We start from the raw sequence: 20123 nt of genomic DNA, 5'->3' as shown, positions 1-20123 counted from the left end.
CGCAATGCAGACGAACACTGCTGGCTTATAATGACTAAATTATTTTCATGCAAAATCATTCATCCAAAGACTAATTTAACGTCACTATTCTTTTGATAATCAAATTAATTTTTTAAAACATTATGAAAACCAAATTGCAGGAGTTTTTACTCTTAATTTAAAATAACAGTTGCTACTTGTTGAAAGATTTTTACAAACACCAAACGGAGATTATAGCTTTATCAAGGCAATCACGTAAGTTTTTCTTTAAAAAAGAATGCAATAAAATAATAAATAAAGAATAAATTAAAAGAGTATTATAAAATGAAAAACGATGAATCGCCTAACTAGGAAAAAATAACTAATAAACTTATATACATCTATCGACCTATTTAGCTCTTCCGATGCTCATACACTTCTTCTAGATGAGAGTAAGCTGAAGTTTTGGCCGGTTAGGCTGAGGCTCAACAACCTCAATGTGAATTTTGACTGTCTGCAACATGCTGTATGAAAGACTACCATCCATCTTTTTAATCTTCTGCTGTTGCTCATCTACATACCATTCTCCACCTCCCTTTTCCGCTCTTGTCAAATATACAGGTCCAGTTATGCCATATCTGTAGAAGAAAAAATATATGTCACACGCAAACTACAAATACTCACTCACCTAATCCCTGTTTCAGTGCTTAACGTTACTGAAATAGCCTTCGGTTAGATAATGAAAACACACTCTTTCCTTAATTTTGTCCTCCTTATTCGCCCTTTCATAGGTTATTTGACAAAGGAAAATAAAAAAGGAAAGAGGTTAAGAGACTTTACTTGGGAACAAACACAAAAAATCCATTAGATCTTATTTTCACTATCCTAGCCTCCGCATCTATTGGCCTGCACGAGCAAAAATAGATAAAATCCAGAATGAGCTGCAAAGTGCAAATAGAAAACAATAATAACAGTAAGAGGGAGGGGGGAAGCTATGTCACAACATACTTCTTCCAGAAATAAATGAGAGTATGCAGCTCCACTGAAGCCCGCCCGGCCATCTGAGCATTCCTGTGCCGATAATTTAAATCTAAAACACAAATGGGTAAAAAGAATTATTAAGATTAGATGTGTCACAACAAAGAAACAAAATCAATGAAGAAAATTTCACCATAAGATTGGTAATGAATATAGCTATCCTAGAGAAAACTTCCATTATAAAGACAGGCATAAAATAATCAAGTTCTAATTAGATCATGAAGGAATTTCATACTGTCTGCAATGGTAGTGAGCTGGAGCCTGTCCTGAAATACGGACGGTAATTTGGACATCCCTAAAGAAGCAGCAAGTAGCCTGTGCACAATAACATCTGCGAGGAAAAATGTTTCATCTCATATTATTGTGCAAATTGACCAAGTAAACATATTATAAATACGAGGGATACATACCTGCATATCTTCTTATAGGTGATGTGAAATGGGTATATAAAGGAGCTGCAAGCCCATAATGATGATATTCTGGAGGGCTAAGATCCCCACTGCAGAAATAAACTGCCTACAAAACAAAACGAAATTATATTTTCTCTCGCAAATTCTCAATCAGTGTTGTCTCATTCAAATTCAATTTACCTGAGTCATGCATCTAGTTGCCAAAATGCGGATTAACTTATTGAAGTATGGATCATCGCCCTGAAAAGTAAATTGTTATAAAAAGAAAGAAAAAACATTTGAGACAAAATAAGACCCTCAAAAATTAAATGCTTGAGCTAGCAATGTGTGATCTATAAAAAGTAAATTGTTATAAATGATGCATACAAAATCATTATATCATTGTAGCTAATAATTATCCACAATACATATATAATATATTGTCAATGGAAAACAATAAAAAAATAGAATAATGAAAAAAATACAAACAGAAAATAAAATATTTACCACAGCATGATCAAGAGAATCAGCTAATGCTTTTGATGATGAGACATCCAAGTGCAGACCAACTGCAGCAGCAGTACGTAGTAAGGGTTCAAGCATCTCTCTAGTTGGAGCTGGATGTCGCCTACACAAGAACAAGAATAGCAATTACATCATCTTGCCCAATGCAAATGTTTTAGAAGTTTCCATCATGTTGATGCTTCTAATCAATGGGCTCACAAGCGTGGGAAAGATATAATTCTCAATAATCACATTTCATTTAGAGGAGGAAGAACTCATTTACTAATAAAAAAAAATGGTCCACTAACACTACACCTAAAAACCCTTCCAATTTAATTTCACAAATATCCAACTCTATCATCCACTTGTAGGTATTGTTTAGAATTTAGAAGATTACACAAGTCACTAAGGTCATTGATGCAGAATTAATGACATTATTAAAGTTGTGATAATTGAGCGATTTCATTATCTTAGGATGAGCGATTTCTATTTTAGTTTTATTATTTGATTAGGATTAGTTTAAGTGTATATTAGGAAGAAGCAAGGGGATCCATGTCTCTCAAGGAGGCAATCAATGGGAATTGAGATCTCAGGGAGGGAATGGTTGCCGCAACAGATTGCCAGTGAGGTGAAATTAGGAGGGAAAGTTTGACCAGTATGGTTATAAAAAAGGGAGAGAAACATGCAGGGGTGGGGGGTAAAGAGTGTGGGGGACTGTAGGGTTTCTGAAATACCCTGTCTTTTGATTCTGTTTCTATTAGTATCTTTCGCTGAATCTTCAATCAACGACTAATGTTAATTTTCTGGTGTATTCTAGGCTCTGGGGGATAGTGCATCAAATAGATATACAATTTGATTTATAATCCTCAATTCACCTATTAAGTTTTTTAATTGACATGAAACAACATAAAAAAGGCATGCAAAGTAAAAGGAGGGAGGTAAGAGTATTGATGGCATGCAAAACCAGTAGTAGATAGTATAAAGGCAGCCCTCCCAAGAAAAACACGCATTTCAAAACTAAATGTGAAAAATTCGGATAAGAAAACAACCTTAATAAGGAGCACAAAGGAAAAGTTTTAACAATTTGTTGTGCAACAGAAACATTGGCAGCAAGCATAAACTCCTCGACCATTTGGTTGGCTTCCCGAATCTGGTACATGCCTGCAAATAAAATCAAAAAGTAGAATTAATTTAAACAATAAGAAAAGGAGAAAAACAAAACCCTCCTTTTACGAGGGATTAGCTGAAAGTAAAATAAAATAGAAAACCATCAACCCCAATCGCTCTTCTACAAAATATCCAATTAAACTATAGGTACAAGTACACTAAGCATCCTTAAAAGAAAGCAATTAAATTACTGCTTAAACTACGCATTTTGATATTATTGTTGGAATGCTGTAGCACTATGCAATATATCAGTTTGAGATCTGTTAAGGTTAGTCAGTTACAGATTAGTTCTAGGTCTGTTAATTAGTTGTGCTGAGCTATCGCGGGCTCACAGCTTGCTGAACAAGCCAGCATCGTCTATGTATATCTCTCTTGTACTCAAATCATTCGAGTTGAATATACAAGATAATTTACCGGACGACTTTCTCCTTTCCCTGTAATCCCCTCACTTTCTCGTCCTTCATATTACAACCACCTTTCAAATAGAAGAAAAATTGCCCTTGTTGTAACACTGTAGGAAGACAGGCCACACAAAAGTTACATGTTGATTCATTCATGGGAAACCCACATATGCAAATTCTGCTGCGGAAGGGAGAATCATGTCAACGCAACCTCTTCAAATATACTTGATACAGTCAAGGTAAGTGCCAGCATGATGGATACTAATGTACCATCTCAATTCTGGGGAGATGCTGTCCTCTCTGCAACCTAATTAATCAACAGGATACCCTCCAAGGTCCACCAGTTCAACACCCCACAGTTGTAAATGAAGTTCTAAATATAAAGATACAATTTTGGAAGAAATTTTATTCATGGCTATTGCTTATTTATTATTACGTGGCTAATTGTTTTCACAAAGTGGCTAACAGTTTTAAAAGGGTTTTGGTTAAGGCTATTTTCTAACCATGAAGACGAATCTAATTGTCACACTCCCTTAATAAATTTTGTTTGGCCACCATTTGTAATAATTTGAACTTCTTATGGGCCTTAAGATTAATTAACTTCACAATTATCTTATCTTCATTTGATGGCTTACTCACTAGATTAATCAGCTAATGCATTAAATGTGTACAAACATCAAACAAAAACCAAATTAAAGGAATAAAAGTATTTAAACCCTAAATCCTGAACTTCCAGCATCCCAAAAAGATAAAGTAATTAAAGTCATTCAGGATTCTGGTGTTAACCTAAACGAAGGAAGACATATTCATAGACCGATCTTTAAGGCTTAATGATATCAAGTAGCTGGTATATACTTCCACAATGAAATATATAGGACGTTTTAGGACACACATCTGGAAAATGTGACAGAGTATCAATAGATGACAGGTTGGTTCATTCCTCCTGGAATGAATCATCTAATAGTACCAGGAGACTTCTTATCCAACAAGAAAAACACACAATTGACCACCTTCCACTATCTCAAAAAGAATTACTAAATGACATTAAGAGGTAAGAAAACCATACCAATATCAAGGGGATCATGAGTCTCTGTGTCAATTTGAAATTTGACCTCAGCAGAGGAAAGAGTCAAAGCTCCTCTCTCAATACGCCTTAGTCTCATTTTCTGATAGATGATAAAACAGTGTATATTTTTCAGACAATAATACTTATAACTATGTGAGTAAAATAATAAACAGCATCCATAAGTCTATACCTTAGCTAAACTATTCATATTCCTCAAATCTGTAGTTAAGGAATCCATCAATCGACTGTACAAAGACAAAACAAATACAGTTACGAAACTACATGAAACTAAAATAAAATATAAAGTAAAAGACTAGAAAAATGATTAGTCATCCGCAACAAGATGCCTCCCCCAAAGGCAACAAAGAAATGGTGATGTTAGCCCATAAAAAATTGAAGAAAAAAGCATTGATCAATAAACGGTTATTCTTGATACAATATAAAAAAGAAACAAGCTTGAATTGTTCGCAAGAAAATGAACCCAGCCATTTAGCACGTGCTTTTGTTTAATCACTCAAGTTAGTTACTACAGCTATTTCATAAGCAATGATAGCCGGAGATACTTTGTAATAACACAATCCCAGGACAGAATCATACGTTATGCTTTCTACTTTTTTAATTTGGTCTTAATTATAACTGATAGTTCTAAATTAAAAACATGTCAATCCATATCATCACAAAGGAGATAAGGAGAAATATAAGCATACCTATCATCCATCCTCGCTTGTGCTTCAACATAAGACAATGCAGCAGAAGATTTAATTACACTTTTAGTAAATCTGCTAGTAATAATTTCCGCTTCAGGTGTCATTTCCTGAACATTTGTAAATAGTTTTAAGTGAAATTCCGCTATGACAATAAAGCTAACACAAATATAAATTGCTTCATTTGACATCCTTCATTGATAACATTTAAACTATGCTGTAAATATATCAACATTTTAATCATATTATTAAATACAACATAGGTATGATAGCCTGGAAGACTAATAAATAATCAATACAAATGCATATGCACTTTCTTTATTATGCATAATCAGAAGATATGAGACCCGAACACCCTAGGGATGGTACTTGTGGACCAAGACAGTAACAACATTTTTTTCTCCAAACTGTTGAATACTTGAATACTATTAATTGGTCAACTAAATATTCGAGAGTAGTTCATTTGGTAGTTTTATTTCATTAGTTCTCAGTGCTAGTTAGATGACTCATTGCTGAGTCATCCTTGGCTCTATCAATAGAGCTTGTATCAGATACCCTCGTAACCTTTTCAGATTACAGTAATACAATGACTTCATTTCAGAATCTTCTCTTTCTCTTTCTAATAGCACTGAGGAACATACATTGTCTAAAAATAGAGCTTATGTGCAATTCTAAACTGGTAAATCCTACTAGTTGTAAAGTGCATAGTATGAACAGAGATTAATTTAAAAGTTGGCAAACAAGGAAAATTATGGTAAGATGAATCTGTTTCATGGCCAGAATATTAGACTGCACATACCCAGATGACAGAGAATGCTAGCCTTTCCACATCAGATCGAAGAGAACAAATGTCTGCAAGATAAAGGATTATCAATTATGACAAAAAATGCTCTAACCACAGCAAACTACTACTTTTAAGCAAACACCACCTAACAGGTATAAAGAAGTTCAGGTTATTTTACCCTCTGTAAGAGGTTTCGGTAGCATGTCTATCCGACGCTCAACAAGGTAGGCAGATGTACCCCTTTGTGCAGCCTCATCATCAAGTGGAGTGCCAGGATGTACAAAATTTGTCACATCGGCAATATCTGAGAAACTTGTTAAAGATGAACCACATAGAGGGATTAAATAGCATAAAATAGGGAAGATAGGGGAGACAGAGGAAAAGGAAAAGGGCAGAAAAACTAATAAAGCCGGACTGTTGAAGAGGATGGATATTAATGTATTGTTCAGACATGCAAGTTTTAAGGCATATATCTGATAACTTCTTACTTCACTTAGGACACGAAGATTCAATTCAGAAAAAGAAACCCCCACAAATAACATTCAAATATTCTGAAGTTTGAGCCAGCAAAGCAGTATCATACTTCATACACCAGTATACAATTCAAGCATGCTCAAGAAAGCATTTAGATTTATCATATTTTGAATGTACACAAAAAAACAAAATAGCCAGGCGGATATGCTAATTAAAATGGCCAGCAAGGGCATCAAAATCTATGCCAAATTAAGATACATATGCAAATAAATGATGAAATATGTTCGAAATATAAAATCCATTTATATGCCTTCACCTAGCAATTTTTGTTTTTTTGTTGAATTGGATGTTGACATTGTATGAGAGCCTCTATGAACAACTCGTTTAGAGTTCAATCCTTGCCACTTCCAATCTTTTAAAAAATATTGTGGAATTTCATAACACGGGATAGGTAAACCAATACATTGTTCACTCTTCAAACCCAAAGGGTTCTTTTGTGAGGGGACATGTTGAAAATATAAAAATCATTCATATACCTTCACCTAACAGCATAAACTCTTTGGATAAATTGGTTGTTGACAAAATCATAACATCCATCCAAATGTAGTAATCCACGTATACTAATCTGAATACATGTGACCTATTGATACATGGCATCATCAATAAAATACATGTGCTTAGATAAAGGATACGAACTCCAACTTCGAAGTTTCCATTTGGAAGAGTATAACAGTGTAGTGCATCATCAATATCCTTGCAGCCTGCATGCAAGAAGCAACATAAATATAACAACATCCTTACACCATGTTATCTTCCAAATCAATTAAATAAATGAAACTACTAATGATAGAAATCGTTAAACACAATAAGTTTCTTCAGAAATCTTTATGGCACATGTATGGGAAAAAAGAAAGAAAAAGGAAAAAAACAAACAGCGCAGGAAAAATATTATTTCACTATGTATCCTTTTTCAGTAAGCAGTAGACACATAAGCACTTCATTTTGATTATGAATGACAAGGGGAAAACAATACAGAACAGAAAAAGGTAGCGGTTGTTAGAATATCTAGAAAATATGGTATAATATCTTAAAATAGCAGTAGTCAATTCATAAAGCAGGGAAATGGGTGTAATATGGCCCTGAAGAGCCTTGTCCCAGTTTTTGGCGCATGACATGGTATCCATAGGTGTATCAATAGGTTTGCACCCTAACTTGCCATTTTATTCCAAGATATCCAAGTCATACTAGGAGCTCTAGTACCAACTTGAAATTGAGGAATTGTGTGTCATTGATCAGACCATGCAAGGATTCTATTTATAATAATGAATTACATGGGCTTGGACCCTGTTTACATGGTGTGGTACAATTATACAAAATCCTATACTATACATATATATTCTAACATCATCCTTCCTGACATAAGATTCCATTCGCTGAGCTAACATTTCATAATCTTTTAAATATGAACAATAGTCAGTTTTGGGAATAAATAAACTCTCATTTTTTGGGTAGAAGAAAGTTTAGGGGAGGGAGGAAGGCTTCCCATTCCAAGGTCAAGGCACACCACAAGCCTCAATTGAACTTAAAGTGACATCATATACCAGCATGCTAAAATTGTAAACATTAAGATTTTCATCATAATTTTTTTCCATTCGAAAATTATCAAATGGTTATATCATATTAAAGCTTAGGACAAGTTTCAAAATGAATAATTAATCCCTGAACTTTTCATCAACAATTTTATGAGTATAGAAATCAGTAAGAGTTAAATTTAGTTAATAAGATCAAATATTAAAATTTCATCACTAATTGAGGAAAAATAGAAGCGGAAAAATAAATAAAACCCATACCCGGAGGGTCCACACTGAAGACACGCATATGACGTAAATCCTGCCTAATTGGATTAGCCAATTCTTCAGAAGAGACTGACCATGGCAATGGTGGCAAGCATGCTAGGACTTGTGAAGAGAATGGCCCTGAATTTATATCATTTTCTATTAAAACCACCTACATTGTACAAAAGGAAAAGAAATGTTATATCATTAATATGGTTTAGTTGGTTTAAAAGTGTAACAAATAGTTGCATATGTGATGCAAGGCACACGGATATGACATTTTCTAAAAAATCAGAATTCAGGTACGTATCTAGTAAGAACTATCGTACAACAGTATTGCAAATATTCTAAAGTAATCATGCTTCTTGAGATTTTCAATTCTGTGCTTCCTTACACGTATTGAAGGAGATTTTCAATCATGTTTTCCTTCTAGTTAACTAAGTCATTGACAAAATGTGAATAGGTGAATCAATCTGCAGAGATCATGAGCATATATTCAAGTGCCTAATGGTTGCTCAAGTGAGTGGCAATTATATTTGTTTTCACAACTCTTAGGTTTAAAATCTTGCATTTTTATAAAGTCAGAATGAGATGAAGAAGGAAAAAGAAATCTCTTCCTAGAAAATATTATTTGCATCAGCTTCATCATAAACACTATAGGATTCAAGCTTCAAGTGCCACACAGTCATTGTCTTCCCAATTTCCATACAAAGAAAGATAAGCAAGCAACTTCAATATTCCTGTTACTAAGTGACTCTCCCAAGTGTTTAAGCTTTTGGAAAAAGGCACATGAATGATCTTATAATGATCTTTATTACACCCTCACAAGCAAGAATCCTTTTTGGGCTTTGAAGCGTAGATAATGCACAGACCAATTTTATCTTGTGACCTTATGCTAAAAATTAACTTTTTTTCATTAGAAGAATTGAGACAATAAAAATGAAACTCTAAACCACTTGGTCGTAGAAGCTCCAAAACCATGTTACCCCAAATCCCTCAAAAGCTTAACCTGTTAGGGAAAAACACACAAATGGTTTTAATATATTACCTCGCTTTCAGTGTTTTTATCACCTATCTTTCCTATACTTCGCACATAATGCCCTGATGGATATCGAGAATGACGATCCCAAGAATCAACTGCCACAATAACCCTCTTGTCCAAAAGGTTCTCAAGTTGGCGGGTTTGGATTCGAATCTTGGGAATTCTACGATCTTTGGAGACAAACAAGGCACGGGCAACACCACCACTCCCTGCCGGCATGGGCATTGGCTCCAAAGATCCACAGTACCTGCAAAGACAATATAAATGTATCTATCATGAAAAAACAAAACACCTACATTTAGAAAATGATATGCACAGGCCCATACTTATCGATCAACATTTTAACAAACAAAAAAATACTGATCAGTTAACAAGTTTTAACATTAAAAAAAGAAAATAATTAATTTACCTCTCAATTATTCTAATAATTCTTCCTAATTTACACAAATAATGATACCAAACAAAGAAAATAGCAGAACGTGGCTTAATTAGTGGAGATAAAAGTGATATTAGTTTCTTCTACAAACAAAAAATGATATTAGTTTTCAATCGAGTGCCAATTTGTTTCGTAACACAGAAATGTTACAACTAAAATAAAAAGAAACTTACGAATGCCAGTTTCTCCTTATAATGCCAACAATACGACCAGAAGGGCGACTGGACACAGCATTCATTTCTCCAGTAGAACCTTGCTGAGGAATAGTTCTAGGTGCATCATCAGCACTATTTGGAGCTAGATGAACATCTTCATCCTCATCCTCTGCAAGCAAATAAAATTAGCTGATGGGAAATTTAAACAGAAAAACAATTTCACAGACACTAATACACAAATAAGACTAAGTTCGGGCACAATAAGAAGCATGCTCAGGTCAAATGCGAGTATGGAAGAAAAGAAAACAAAGAAGCATATTTCCATGCTTATCCAGTTGGATATTCAGGCAACGTTAATATTCATTTATTGAGGTGTATACATTTCACTGAATAAATTGAATGCGAATATGCAGAGGTAATGAAGAGCTCTTTTTGTATTAATGTCATTGTATTTTCTTGGCTTAGACATCTCATCCTATCTTTCCTTTGTATTATTTGACATAGTTATGGAATCATGAATCGTAAGGCTTAATTTCCAAATGGTGAATTGAAAAGCATCGTTAATCAAAAGATTCATTATCAATTATTAAAAATAGCAGAAAATATACTTTAACATAATATAAAACATTACAAACATCTAGATATTCGCATTTTAAAGCCAAATAATTCATTACATAGTTACAAACAGAAATATGAATTTCAAGATAAACAAAAACTCATTTAGGCAAAAAGACAAAAATTAATTTTAAGAACAATATAGCACTGAGAAAACAAATAAAGAAGAAATTACCTATAAAAAGATGCTAGAAAAAAAGAAAAAAAGATTACAAATAAAGATGGGATTTCTCAAGTGCATGATGGACCAACAGACCAAATATACAAACCAGAAAAGAGGAGCACTCACGTGAAGTAGAGGAAAAATGCAGAGACGAATGATTTGGGGTTGATTTTCTTTTCGAATGTAGATAGAAAGAAGGTTCGGCAATTTCCCCCCCACAATCTTGATAAAAAAATTAAATAAGGGTTATTAAAACACGGTCATGCAGTGTCTAACCATGTTCTGGGGTTTGACCTGACTATATTTGTTTTGAAGGAATTGCACCTAGATGTCTACAATTCTAAGCGATTTACATGCGATTCAGGTACAGTTCTGATTCATAATGTTTCTCCACACGATTTTTATTGGTGGCTCTGAATTATTTGAACCGAATCAAGATTCATGTGATTCTAATAACAATGTTGTCCTATGCTCACAGCTGGCCATAATGATGCCAACTCAAATACAGGAACTAAAATATAATATAACCCACGTAACATGTGAATCAGAATGACCTGATGCCAGTTTAGAAAGAACCTCAGAAATTTGAGTAGATCTCTTTTACCCTTCAATTTTTTTTAATTCTGCCGAAATATAAAATTGAAGATTTAGCACTATCTTTCCTAAATATCTCTCGAATTTAAATTTTTGAACATGATGGATAAATATTTAGGGTAGCCATTTCAATAGAATTGGCCAAGTTTTCTGTAGATACATAATTTTGAAACAAGACTTCTAGAATCTAATAGTGAAATCCAAACACACCCTAAAAAAATAAGTTAGGTCATCAAGTCCATGGGATTTAATGAACACACAATGTAGACGTGGCCTCACTTATTTAGGGTAGCCATTTCAATAAAAGTGCCATTATGTTGCTGTGGAAGAGCATCTCGACGTGGCACCGCCGGCGAAGTCGCAACGGAAGAGCTCTCGGAAGGGGTCGCAATTGTAGGCGCGGAAGCCAACGTCTATGGCGGTGCCAAAGCAGGCTTGGTTTTGGTTGAAGGAGATTAGGAGGAGCGACGGCGGAGAGAGAGAGTGTAATGCTAAGGGAAAATAAGTAATTTATAATATTTTTTCTCAAACCCCCCAATTGAGGGAACTCTGATTTTAAGGGTGAGAAGTGTTTTGGAGGGTTTTACAAAAATCCCCAATTCCCTTCCTCCATTTTTTTAACTCACAAACAAAGGGAAGGCATGAGCAAAACCTTCCCTATCTTCCCTTCCCTCTTAATAGTGACTACCAAACACACCCTTAAGGCTTTTTGGGTAAAATTAAATAATAAGACAATTTGCAGAGAATAATTTCTGACCAGTTGTAAGTCTGACTTGTGGGAAAGTATAATTGTATAAACCTAACAATCAACATACCTTCACCAGCTATAGATAGAGACTTCTCTTGTTGCCACTGGTCCTGAGGCAGAAGTTCAACTGCCACAATATCACCATCAAAAGCTCGGTTCATGCCTAAGCGCCTATAAACAATTATTTCATCACCAATGCTCTCACTCCCAACATATGCTTCAAATGGATTGCAACAATTTACACGAAGTCTCCCTTGATGATATATTCCACTGTGCAAACCAGAAGTAATTTCTGACATTCGCTTATGCTGAAAAGTAAACGAATGTAAATATTCCATCATATGGATTTAGCCAAACCTACATACACAAATCAATAAATGGAAATGAAATTGACCGAATACCTCTGAATAGATTATTTTCCTCTTGGATGGTCTGAGATCTTCAACCTCTACCATGTCCACATCTTCAGATGTCGGCCGCACTAGCAAGTCAAGTAAATCAGTTCTGTCCAAAGACTTGACATATGACTCAACTGAAACAAAAAACAAATTGATTAATAAGTTTAAGATGAATTCATTCAACAAAACTGTAACAGTTTTGTTATTTCTCATAAGATACAGCTGCAGTACATTGGTAGTCTGGCTATTTAAAATACCGTTCAACTACCAAAAGAGATAATTCAAATACCTGTTTCTGCATGAATGCCTTCTTCATTAGCCTTCCTTTTATTCTCTTTATCGTTGGTTATAAGTAAAACCTTTATTCCACCACCCAGATGATTCTGATACCATTGAGTAGCCACTCGAATAGCTGGATAACCACTTTTTAAAGTTAAACTTCAAAATGATTTTATCTAGATTGGCAATTCATGAATAAAAACATCAAAGTGAACCAGAAAGCATATAATAAACAAAGAACAAAATAAAAGCTCATCCAAAAAACAAACCTCTATCGTTCCTATCATTTATAGTTTCCCCACTCATTTGCTTAACATAAGTATCCCTGTGCCAACAGAGAGACACAAAGTATTAAATCAAATATATGTAGCCCACATGCCATTAACTACGAGCCAAATAGCAAATTTCAAGAGTACAATATACAATTACTCCACTAGTTACAAACGAAAATGAAAAGCCTAGTAAAACAAACAAAGTTTTAATGCCAAGCCTATTTCCCAAGGTCACTTCTAAGGTGATGTCACTCCTAAACCATATATTTTTATACTATCCATCTGTTAAAATATGTACGGAGAGAAGATGGCTTCTTGGTGGGTGTGGGAGATGTAATATAAACCATTCATATGTCATAACCTAACAACTTGGCAATTATCCATGCTCTCCAAATCTGTTGTAAACAAGATCTTTGATGTACACCATTTACATGAAGCTTGGGAGAAAATCCACAAGCTGTTACATGGAATGATGAGAACGTAGGCAAGGCATCTCAGATCAAAATATAAAAGTTGTTGAAATGGATCTAACCTTGTTACCACATTCTTTTTTACCACTAAGTACGGGGATCATGCGTTCCTTTTTGCAGTATATCTCATAAATTGTCTACTCACTATTGCACTGAACTTTGAAGTTCCATACAAAAACTATATCATCACTCTCCGGATTACGAATTCCTAAGAGTATTTGGATGTGTGTGCTATCCCTTCTTAACAATCACAAATTAAATTTCAGATCTTGGGAGTGTCTTTTACTAGGCTATTCTTCTAGCCACGAGGGATATAAATGCCTAAGTCTTGAGAGAAAATTCTCTATCGCCAAAGAGGTGTTATTTAATGAAACTCGTTGTCCATATCCTCGCTCTTATAAATCAGAATCCATCACATTTTCTCCTAGCTCAATTCCTAGTGCTTCAATTCCCCCGGTTCCCTTATCCTTTCCTACCTCATGTCCTAATCAAATGTGATCCTTCCTTGTTAATTAGCAGGACTGCCACTTCCTGCATTTTTATTTTGGCATATACAATAATTACTGGCACTGACTCTTCCTTAGTCAAGCAGCTTATCATGAATCTGAACTCCCTATTTGCCCTCAAACCTGGGCACTCCTAACTATTTTCTTGAAATTGTGGTGAAGCACTTGCCTGCCGGTGCCATCCTTTTTGTCTCACAATCCAAATATATCAGGGATCACCTAAAACAGGCCACTATGCTAGAAGCAAAGCATATTTCCACACTCATGCCTATTGGCTGTAAACTCTCCATGTATGGTGCCAACTATCACTAAGGTCCTCAGCACTATTGCTCAATAGTTGGAGCACTTCAATATGCTACACTACCAGAACTGAAATCTGTTATTTATTTAGATATGCAAACCAAATAACAAAGCCAAATCTCAATAACATACCATGTGAAATAACAAAGCACTATTAGAAATTCTCTCCCTTCTCTTTCTCTCATTTTCCCTCCCTCTCTATTTTTTTTTTTCTCAAACTTCTTTATGGATAGAATTACTTTTTGGATATGCACAAAGAGATTGAGCAACCTTGCTGCATTCTTAGTTCTTCCTTGTTTTCCTTGTATCTTGTTATTGTAATAAAATTTCATGCTAACTAGAAGGCAGTACATCATTAAAAAATAAAAATTAAATAAATAAACTTACATGTGATGTTCGTTTGAAAAAACAAAGAAATTCCTCGTTGAATTGTTACAAATAGCTCTAATCCGGTTGTAAACAGCCATATTCTTGTTCTTAACCTCCTCCAGCACAATGGACAACAGAACAACGTCATTCATGGTCGAATTCTCCAGCAAATCAATCTGTCATGACATCATGTATTCCAATTTACAAAAACACTTTGTTGCAGCATAAAAAACAATCCAAAACAACGACTGAAGCAGACCTGGTTGAGAATGACATTGGTGTCAACAACAAGAATCGTGGAAGCAGCGGCACTAAGGCCAGCACAAGAAGAATCACAAACCATGCAAAACGGAGCACCGCAGTATATATCATCTCGCAGGTAGTGCTCCTTCCTTTGCTGCTCAAAAACATAGGCAAACAAAATTTATTACTTCAAAAAATAATAATAAAAAAAAAAGGTTAGGATTTGAGAGGAAGAAGAGCACACCATAAAGATTCTACCACTTCTACTTTTCTTGACATAGGAATCATTGTGGCACATCTTGTTCTTCAATTGATATGGAGCTTTGATTGAGCGTGACTTGAAAAGACTAGAAGAACTTACAGGGGAAAAAATAGGAAAAATAAAATATAAGTACGAGTATTGAGGGAAAAAGTTGCAAAATTATAATATCAATAGAATTCACCATTTGAACAGTAAGAGAATAAATACCTCATTATGGAAGGAATGCAGTGCAGCAGCGAAATTCTTCAAAATAGTGTAGAAACTGACACGAGAGAAAATAACGTATAAATGACAAATTGAAACAAGAAACTAAGGAACTGAAAACTAAAAATTTGAATACATTGCAAAGAATAAGAAGTATCATAATAGAAAAATGAGAAAAGAAAGAGGAAGAAAAACATAAACATTAGTAAGTCTCTTCAGTTCAGGTCTCCATCTATTTTCCACATGAACAATTCAGAGGAACGAAAGTTATTTTACTAATCAACCTTCGGAGCTACTTTAATCGGGTTCAAGGCGGGACAGACTTCAGAAGACAAGACAGCAAGAGCTAATCGGTTAATTAAGCTGTAAGCAAACAAGACACTATCCTACTATCAAGCTAAATTAAAACAGCTGAATATGTGAACAATAGAGCAGGTTTCCATATATTTTCTGCATGGACAACTCGGATGAACGAAGTTTATTATTTTTATCATCCTCAAAAACTTGTTGACAGGTTTTGTAATAACATGAGACTCGCTATGTAGGCTAATGTACATGAAATTAAGATCACAAAGGGGACAAAAGCATCTCTTCAAAATAAAACAACTCCAAAACAATGGTTCATATCAAGAACAACATGGTTTGTGTTAAAAAAATTGAGCGGAAAACCCCAAATCATGGGCACATGATTTTTCAGTAGCTCAGTAGATAAATGGCTCAAAAACCACATCTGGGAGCTGCTGGCCCCAACCATCTCCGAGAAAACATGGTTTTCCCGTCTCCCCCCACTTCAACTGTGACTTCCGGTCCAGGTTGCGCAACCTCCACCCCTTAAAAAAAAATACTCAGTTTTTTATCCGATTTACTAAAGCGTACGCTATTCACCTCCGGGTCAACTTCACTTGTTATAAATCACTCAATTTATAAGGGACAATAAATAAAATTTAAAAAATCTTAATAATAATTATTCATGTGTCCAAGTCTAAATTACTAACCAAAAAAAATTATAATATATCAGAGAGACCTACAGTAATATCATGCCTCTATAGGACCCTCATTGCCTTTATACTAACCATGCCAACAAGAGCCATCAAACAATTTTTATATTCAAATTTGTATTTAACAGCCTTGGGATGTGAATATATTAGGGATAAATACATTTGCATTTACTTTAAATAACTTCATATAATAATTCTAATAAATTTTTTTTAAAAATATTGATGAAAATGAAATAAAAGTTTTCAAATGTGAATAACATGTTCCATCACACTTGACACTAATAGCATGCATATGTATCACAAAGTTTTAATTAATTTTATGCATATAAAAATTTCATTTGATTATCCTACTTAACTTTTGGATGTTTGTTAAAAATTCATATGATTTTTTAAAATCTAATAAATTTATATTATCCTTTCAAATCTTATAAATTATAATAAAATTCTTTAAAATCCAATCTTATAAAATTTTAATTGTAAAAAAAATCTTTTAAAAAAATAAACATTTAATTTTAAAATCTTAATCTTAACCTAATCCTTATAACAGCAACAATACGATTTCTTTTTCATTTAAATATTACTTTTATAAACATTTAATTTTAAAATCTTAACTAATCCTAATAATTTCTTTTAAAAAAAGTATTATTTTTCAATAAACATATAATTTTAAAATCTTAACCAAATCCTAATCCCTTTATTTCCTTTTACCGGCTTTTTGATCCTTTTACCCTTCATTAATTAATTAATAATTATTTTGTCCCTTATTTAAAACTATCTACCAATCTGCCTCTCTTTAATCGATTAACTTGAAAATTTAATCGATTAAATGGTCAAATCTGGTAAAAAAGTGTTAACTTGATGATTTAATCGATTAAATCTTCAAGTTAATCGATTAAATCTTCCAATCAATTAAATCTTCAAGTTAATCGATTAAATCTTCCAACAGGTAACAAAGGTCAAATCTCCTCCATAAACAAAAGCAGATTCCATGCAGTGCCACCGTGGGAGAGCCCTCTAGGGTGAGTTAGAGGAGCTGACGTAGTGCATCAGATAGTCCATTTTTTGAGACTATGTTTATATTTATTTGGGGGTCATAGTGTATCACTTTGCTACATATTGTCTGTATATATTTTGAAAGATTATTCGGACAAGTGGTATGTACATTTGATATTCAGGCATACATGTATGTATTTATTCAGTGAAATAAACGTGTTTGTAATATGTATATGATAAGATCTGTAGTGGCACAAAGGTAATAGTGTTTGAGGCCATGGATGGGTCTCACGTCCTCTGTTGGACAATTTATATGTATGCATTAAAAAATCATGACCATACAAAGATGGAAATAAATATAACCGTTGGATAACGGTGAGATTGACTGGTGTCACATGAGTGGTGTAACATAATTTGGGTGTCACAATATCCTGTCCCAGTATTAAAAAAAAACGCAGTAGCAAAATATAAACAGGGCTGTAAGAAAGAAGATGGAAAGGAACATTGGATGTTTACAACGAAGAAAGAAGGGACATAAATCCCGAGATAGAACCTACTATTCTTGTATGGATTATTCATCCTAAGAATTTTCTTTTAAAGAAAAAAGGTTGAATTGATAGAAAATAAAAAACTCAATGCAAAGAGTCAAACTAGGTAACACCAAACCTTCTTCTCTGCTCGCGAATCGCTCTTCTGCAAAGTAAATTTGTGAATCCACGTGTTTGAGTGTGAAATTGAGACACAACTTTCGAAATCAGAGACTTGCAAACTGGATGGTTGTCAGCGAAGTGATGGGGTAGAGGGTACAAGTAAATAAAGGGTGCGATTAGGTTAAGTACAAGGGGTTGTATTTAGGGTTGTAAATAGACTTGCAAACTGTTATGCTGTCTGTTTGCCTCCGTCAGGGTTGGTACTAGTTATCATGCTCTGATGGTCAATGATCATTACTTATGATCACAGGATTGATAAGCTAGTGTGAAGGAACTCTGTATCGATATAGGACGATGCAGTAGGGTTGAAAATGGAAAAGTTACATGCTGTGAAATTAATTATGTGAAAAAGAAAGGAAAAAGTCATTTCACAAATTTAATATATGAAAAAGATATAGAAAAATAGTGTATAAAAATCAGTTCTCTTTATCAAAAGACCAAGTATCAGCATGGAATCAAGTTAGCCAAACAAAGTGGTAAAAGGAAGCTATAAAGTATAAGAAAAATTCAATAATAATATTTGTATTTTTTTTAATATTATATTTACCCCACTTCCTTTTATAATTAGAAAAAAAATACATATTCAAAAATCAAATATCATGTTACAGAACATTTGATTACTGTCCTGTAGACTGATTGAAGCTTTTTTTAATATATAAAAATCGGTGGGCCCTCCTATGACATAATAAACCCTTTCAAATATAAAGTAGAAACTGACACGAGAGAACATAACATATAAATGACAAATTGAAACAAGAAACTAAGGAACTGAAAACTAAAAATTTGAATACATTGCAAAGAATAAGAAATATCATAATAGAAAAATGAGAAGAGGAAGAAAAACATAAACATTAGCAAGCCTCTTCAGTTCAGGTTTCCATCTATTTTCCACATGGACAATCCGGCGGAACGAAATTTATTTTACTAATCAACCTTCAGAGCTACTTTAATCGGATTCAAGGCGGGACAGGCTTCAGAAGACAGAAGGAGCTAATCGGTTAATAAAGTTGTAAGCAAACAAGACAGTATCCTACTATCAAGCTAAAATTAAAACAGCCGAATATGTGAACAATAGAGCAGGTCTCCATATATAGCACCTACTATTCTTGTATGGATTATTCATCCTAACAATTTTCTTTTAAAGAAAAAAGGTTGAATTGATAGAAAATAAAAAACTCAATGCAAAGAGTCAAACTAGGTAACACCAAACCTTCTTCTCTGCTCGCGAATCGCACTTCTGCAAAGTAAATTTGTGAATCCACGTGTTTGAGTGTGAAATTGAGACACAACTTTCGAAATCAGAGACTTGCAAACTGGATGGTTGTCAACGAAGTGATGGGGTAGAGGGTAAAAGTAAATAAAGGGTGGGATTAGGTTATGTACATCGGTGGTGTATTGATTAAGATTTTAAAAGATTTTTTTTCGAGATAAATCAGATTTTAAAAGATATTTTAGAATTAGAGGAACTTTAAAGATTTTTCAAAAGATTTTTTTACATTGGATTTTAAAGGATTAGAATTTATAGGATTTGAAAAGAAAATATGGGTTTATAAGATTTTAAAAAATTGTATGAATTTTTAACAAACATTCAAAATTACAAGAGTCAATAAAAAAATAACAAAGAAATGCAATAAAATTAATAAAAAAATTAAAACCTAATATAATTTTCTCAATCAGTAAAACATAATATAATTTTTAACAAACATTCAAATTTTTTTTTTTTTTGATAAGCAACATTCAAAATTACTAAGCAACAGCTCTTCACATATCTAAAGTTATATTAGTTCTCCACGCATTAACATTTTCTTGTTTATGCTCTTGGGTTTGACCAATGAGTTAAAAATTATCTTCTTCATTTAGTATTAAAGCTATGCATATATGATTATAAAATCTAATTTTTTTAATTATTAAAATAATTCTAAATTTGCATATACAAGCTAAAGTTCATGATAAATTTTTGTTTGGAATTTTTTGCAATTGATCTTGAAAATCTTGGAGTTTTTGTTTAATGTGATCAAAGTTTTCTTACCATATATTATATGCATA

The 20123-nt window shown here is 33.6% G+C and overlaps 1 protein-coding gene and 2 non-coding genes across 3 annotated transcripts; all 3 read right to left on the bottom strand.

Annotated features, from left to right (window-relative positions):
* Positions 1-217: 217 nt before the first annotated feature.
* LOC133314395 (exosome complex exonuclease RRP44 homolog A-like) lies at positions 218-16253 on the bottom strand. Its single transcript, XM_061515880.1, has 25 exons — positions 15380-16253; positions 15155-15266; positions 14927-15064; positions 14686-14843; positions 13020-13075; positions 12761-12883; positions 12475-12605; positions 12141-12381; positions 9972-10122; positions 9369-9609; positions 8336-8492; positions 7178-7246; positions 6190-6315; positions 6027-6079; positions 5231-5337; positions 4714-4768; positions 4524-4623; positions 2939-3050; positions 1893-2013; positions 1587-1646; positions 1407-1512; positions 1232-1327; positions 967-1048; positions 799-864; positions 218-596 (listed from the first exon to the last, which is right to left on the bottom strand). Exons 1-25 carry the CDS (start codon positions 15382-15384, stop codon positions 401-403), a joined length of 2862 nt encoding a protein of 953 aa, XP_061371864.1. The 5' UTR covers positions 15385-16253; the 3' UTR covers positions 218-400.
* Positions 15586-15670, bottom strand: LOC133314397 (small nucleolar RNA Z159/U59). The gene has a single exon (XR_009751951.1). It is a non-coding gene; the product is annotated as a small nucleolar RNA Z159/U59 (small nucleolar RNA).
* A 2682-nt stretch (positions 16254-18935) lies between the features above and the next one.
* Positions 18936-19020, bottom strand: LOC133314398 (small nucleolar RNA Z159/U59). The gene has a single exon (XR_009751952.1). It is a non-coding gene; the product is annotated as a small nucleolar RNA Z159/U59 (small nucleolar RNA).
* Positions 19021-20123: the final 1103 nt, after the last annotated feature.

The sequence above is a fragment of the Gastrolobium bilobum genome, unplaced genomic scaffold, assembly GCF_033153095.1.
Source record: "Gastrolobium bilobum isolate Gb01-03AN ecotype WA unplaced genomic scaffold, APGP_CSIRO_Gbil_v1 utg44007, whole genome shotgun sequence".
Classification (NCBI taxonomy): domain Eukaryota; kingdom Viridiplantae; phylum Streptophyta; class Magnoliopsida; order Fabales; family Fabaceae; genus Gastrolobium; species Gastrolobium bilobum.
Note: the sequence above shows the minus strand (reverse complement) of the source record. Positions and strands in the feature narration are given on the sequence as shown.

What these genes read in the sequence shown, in the direction of transcription:
- LOC133314395 (XM_061515880.1), bottom strand. An exon ending in CTTCAGTGTGGACCCTCCGG is followed by an intron (nt 7,247 to 8,335) that starts GTATGGGTTTTA and finishes TCTTGCATGCAG; the next exon opens with GCTGCAAGGATATTGATGAT. An exon ending in ACCGAAACCTCTTACAGAGG is followed by an intron (nt 6,080 to 6,189) that starts GTAAAATAACCT and finishes TTTATCTTGCAG; the next exon opens with ACATTTGTTCTCTTCGATCT.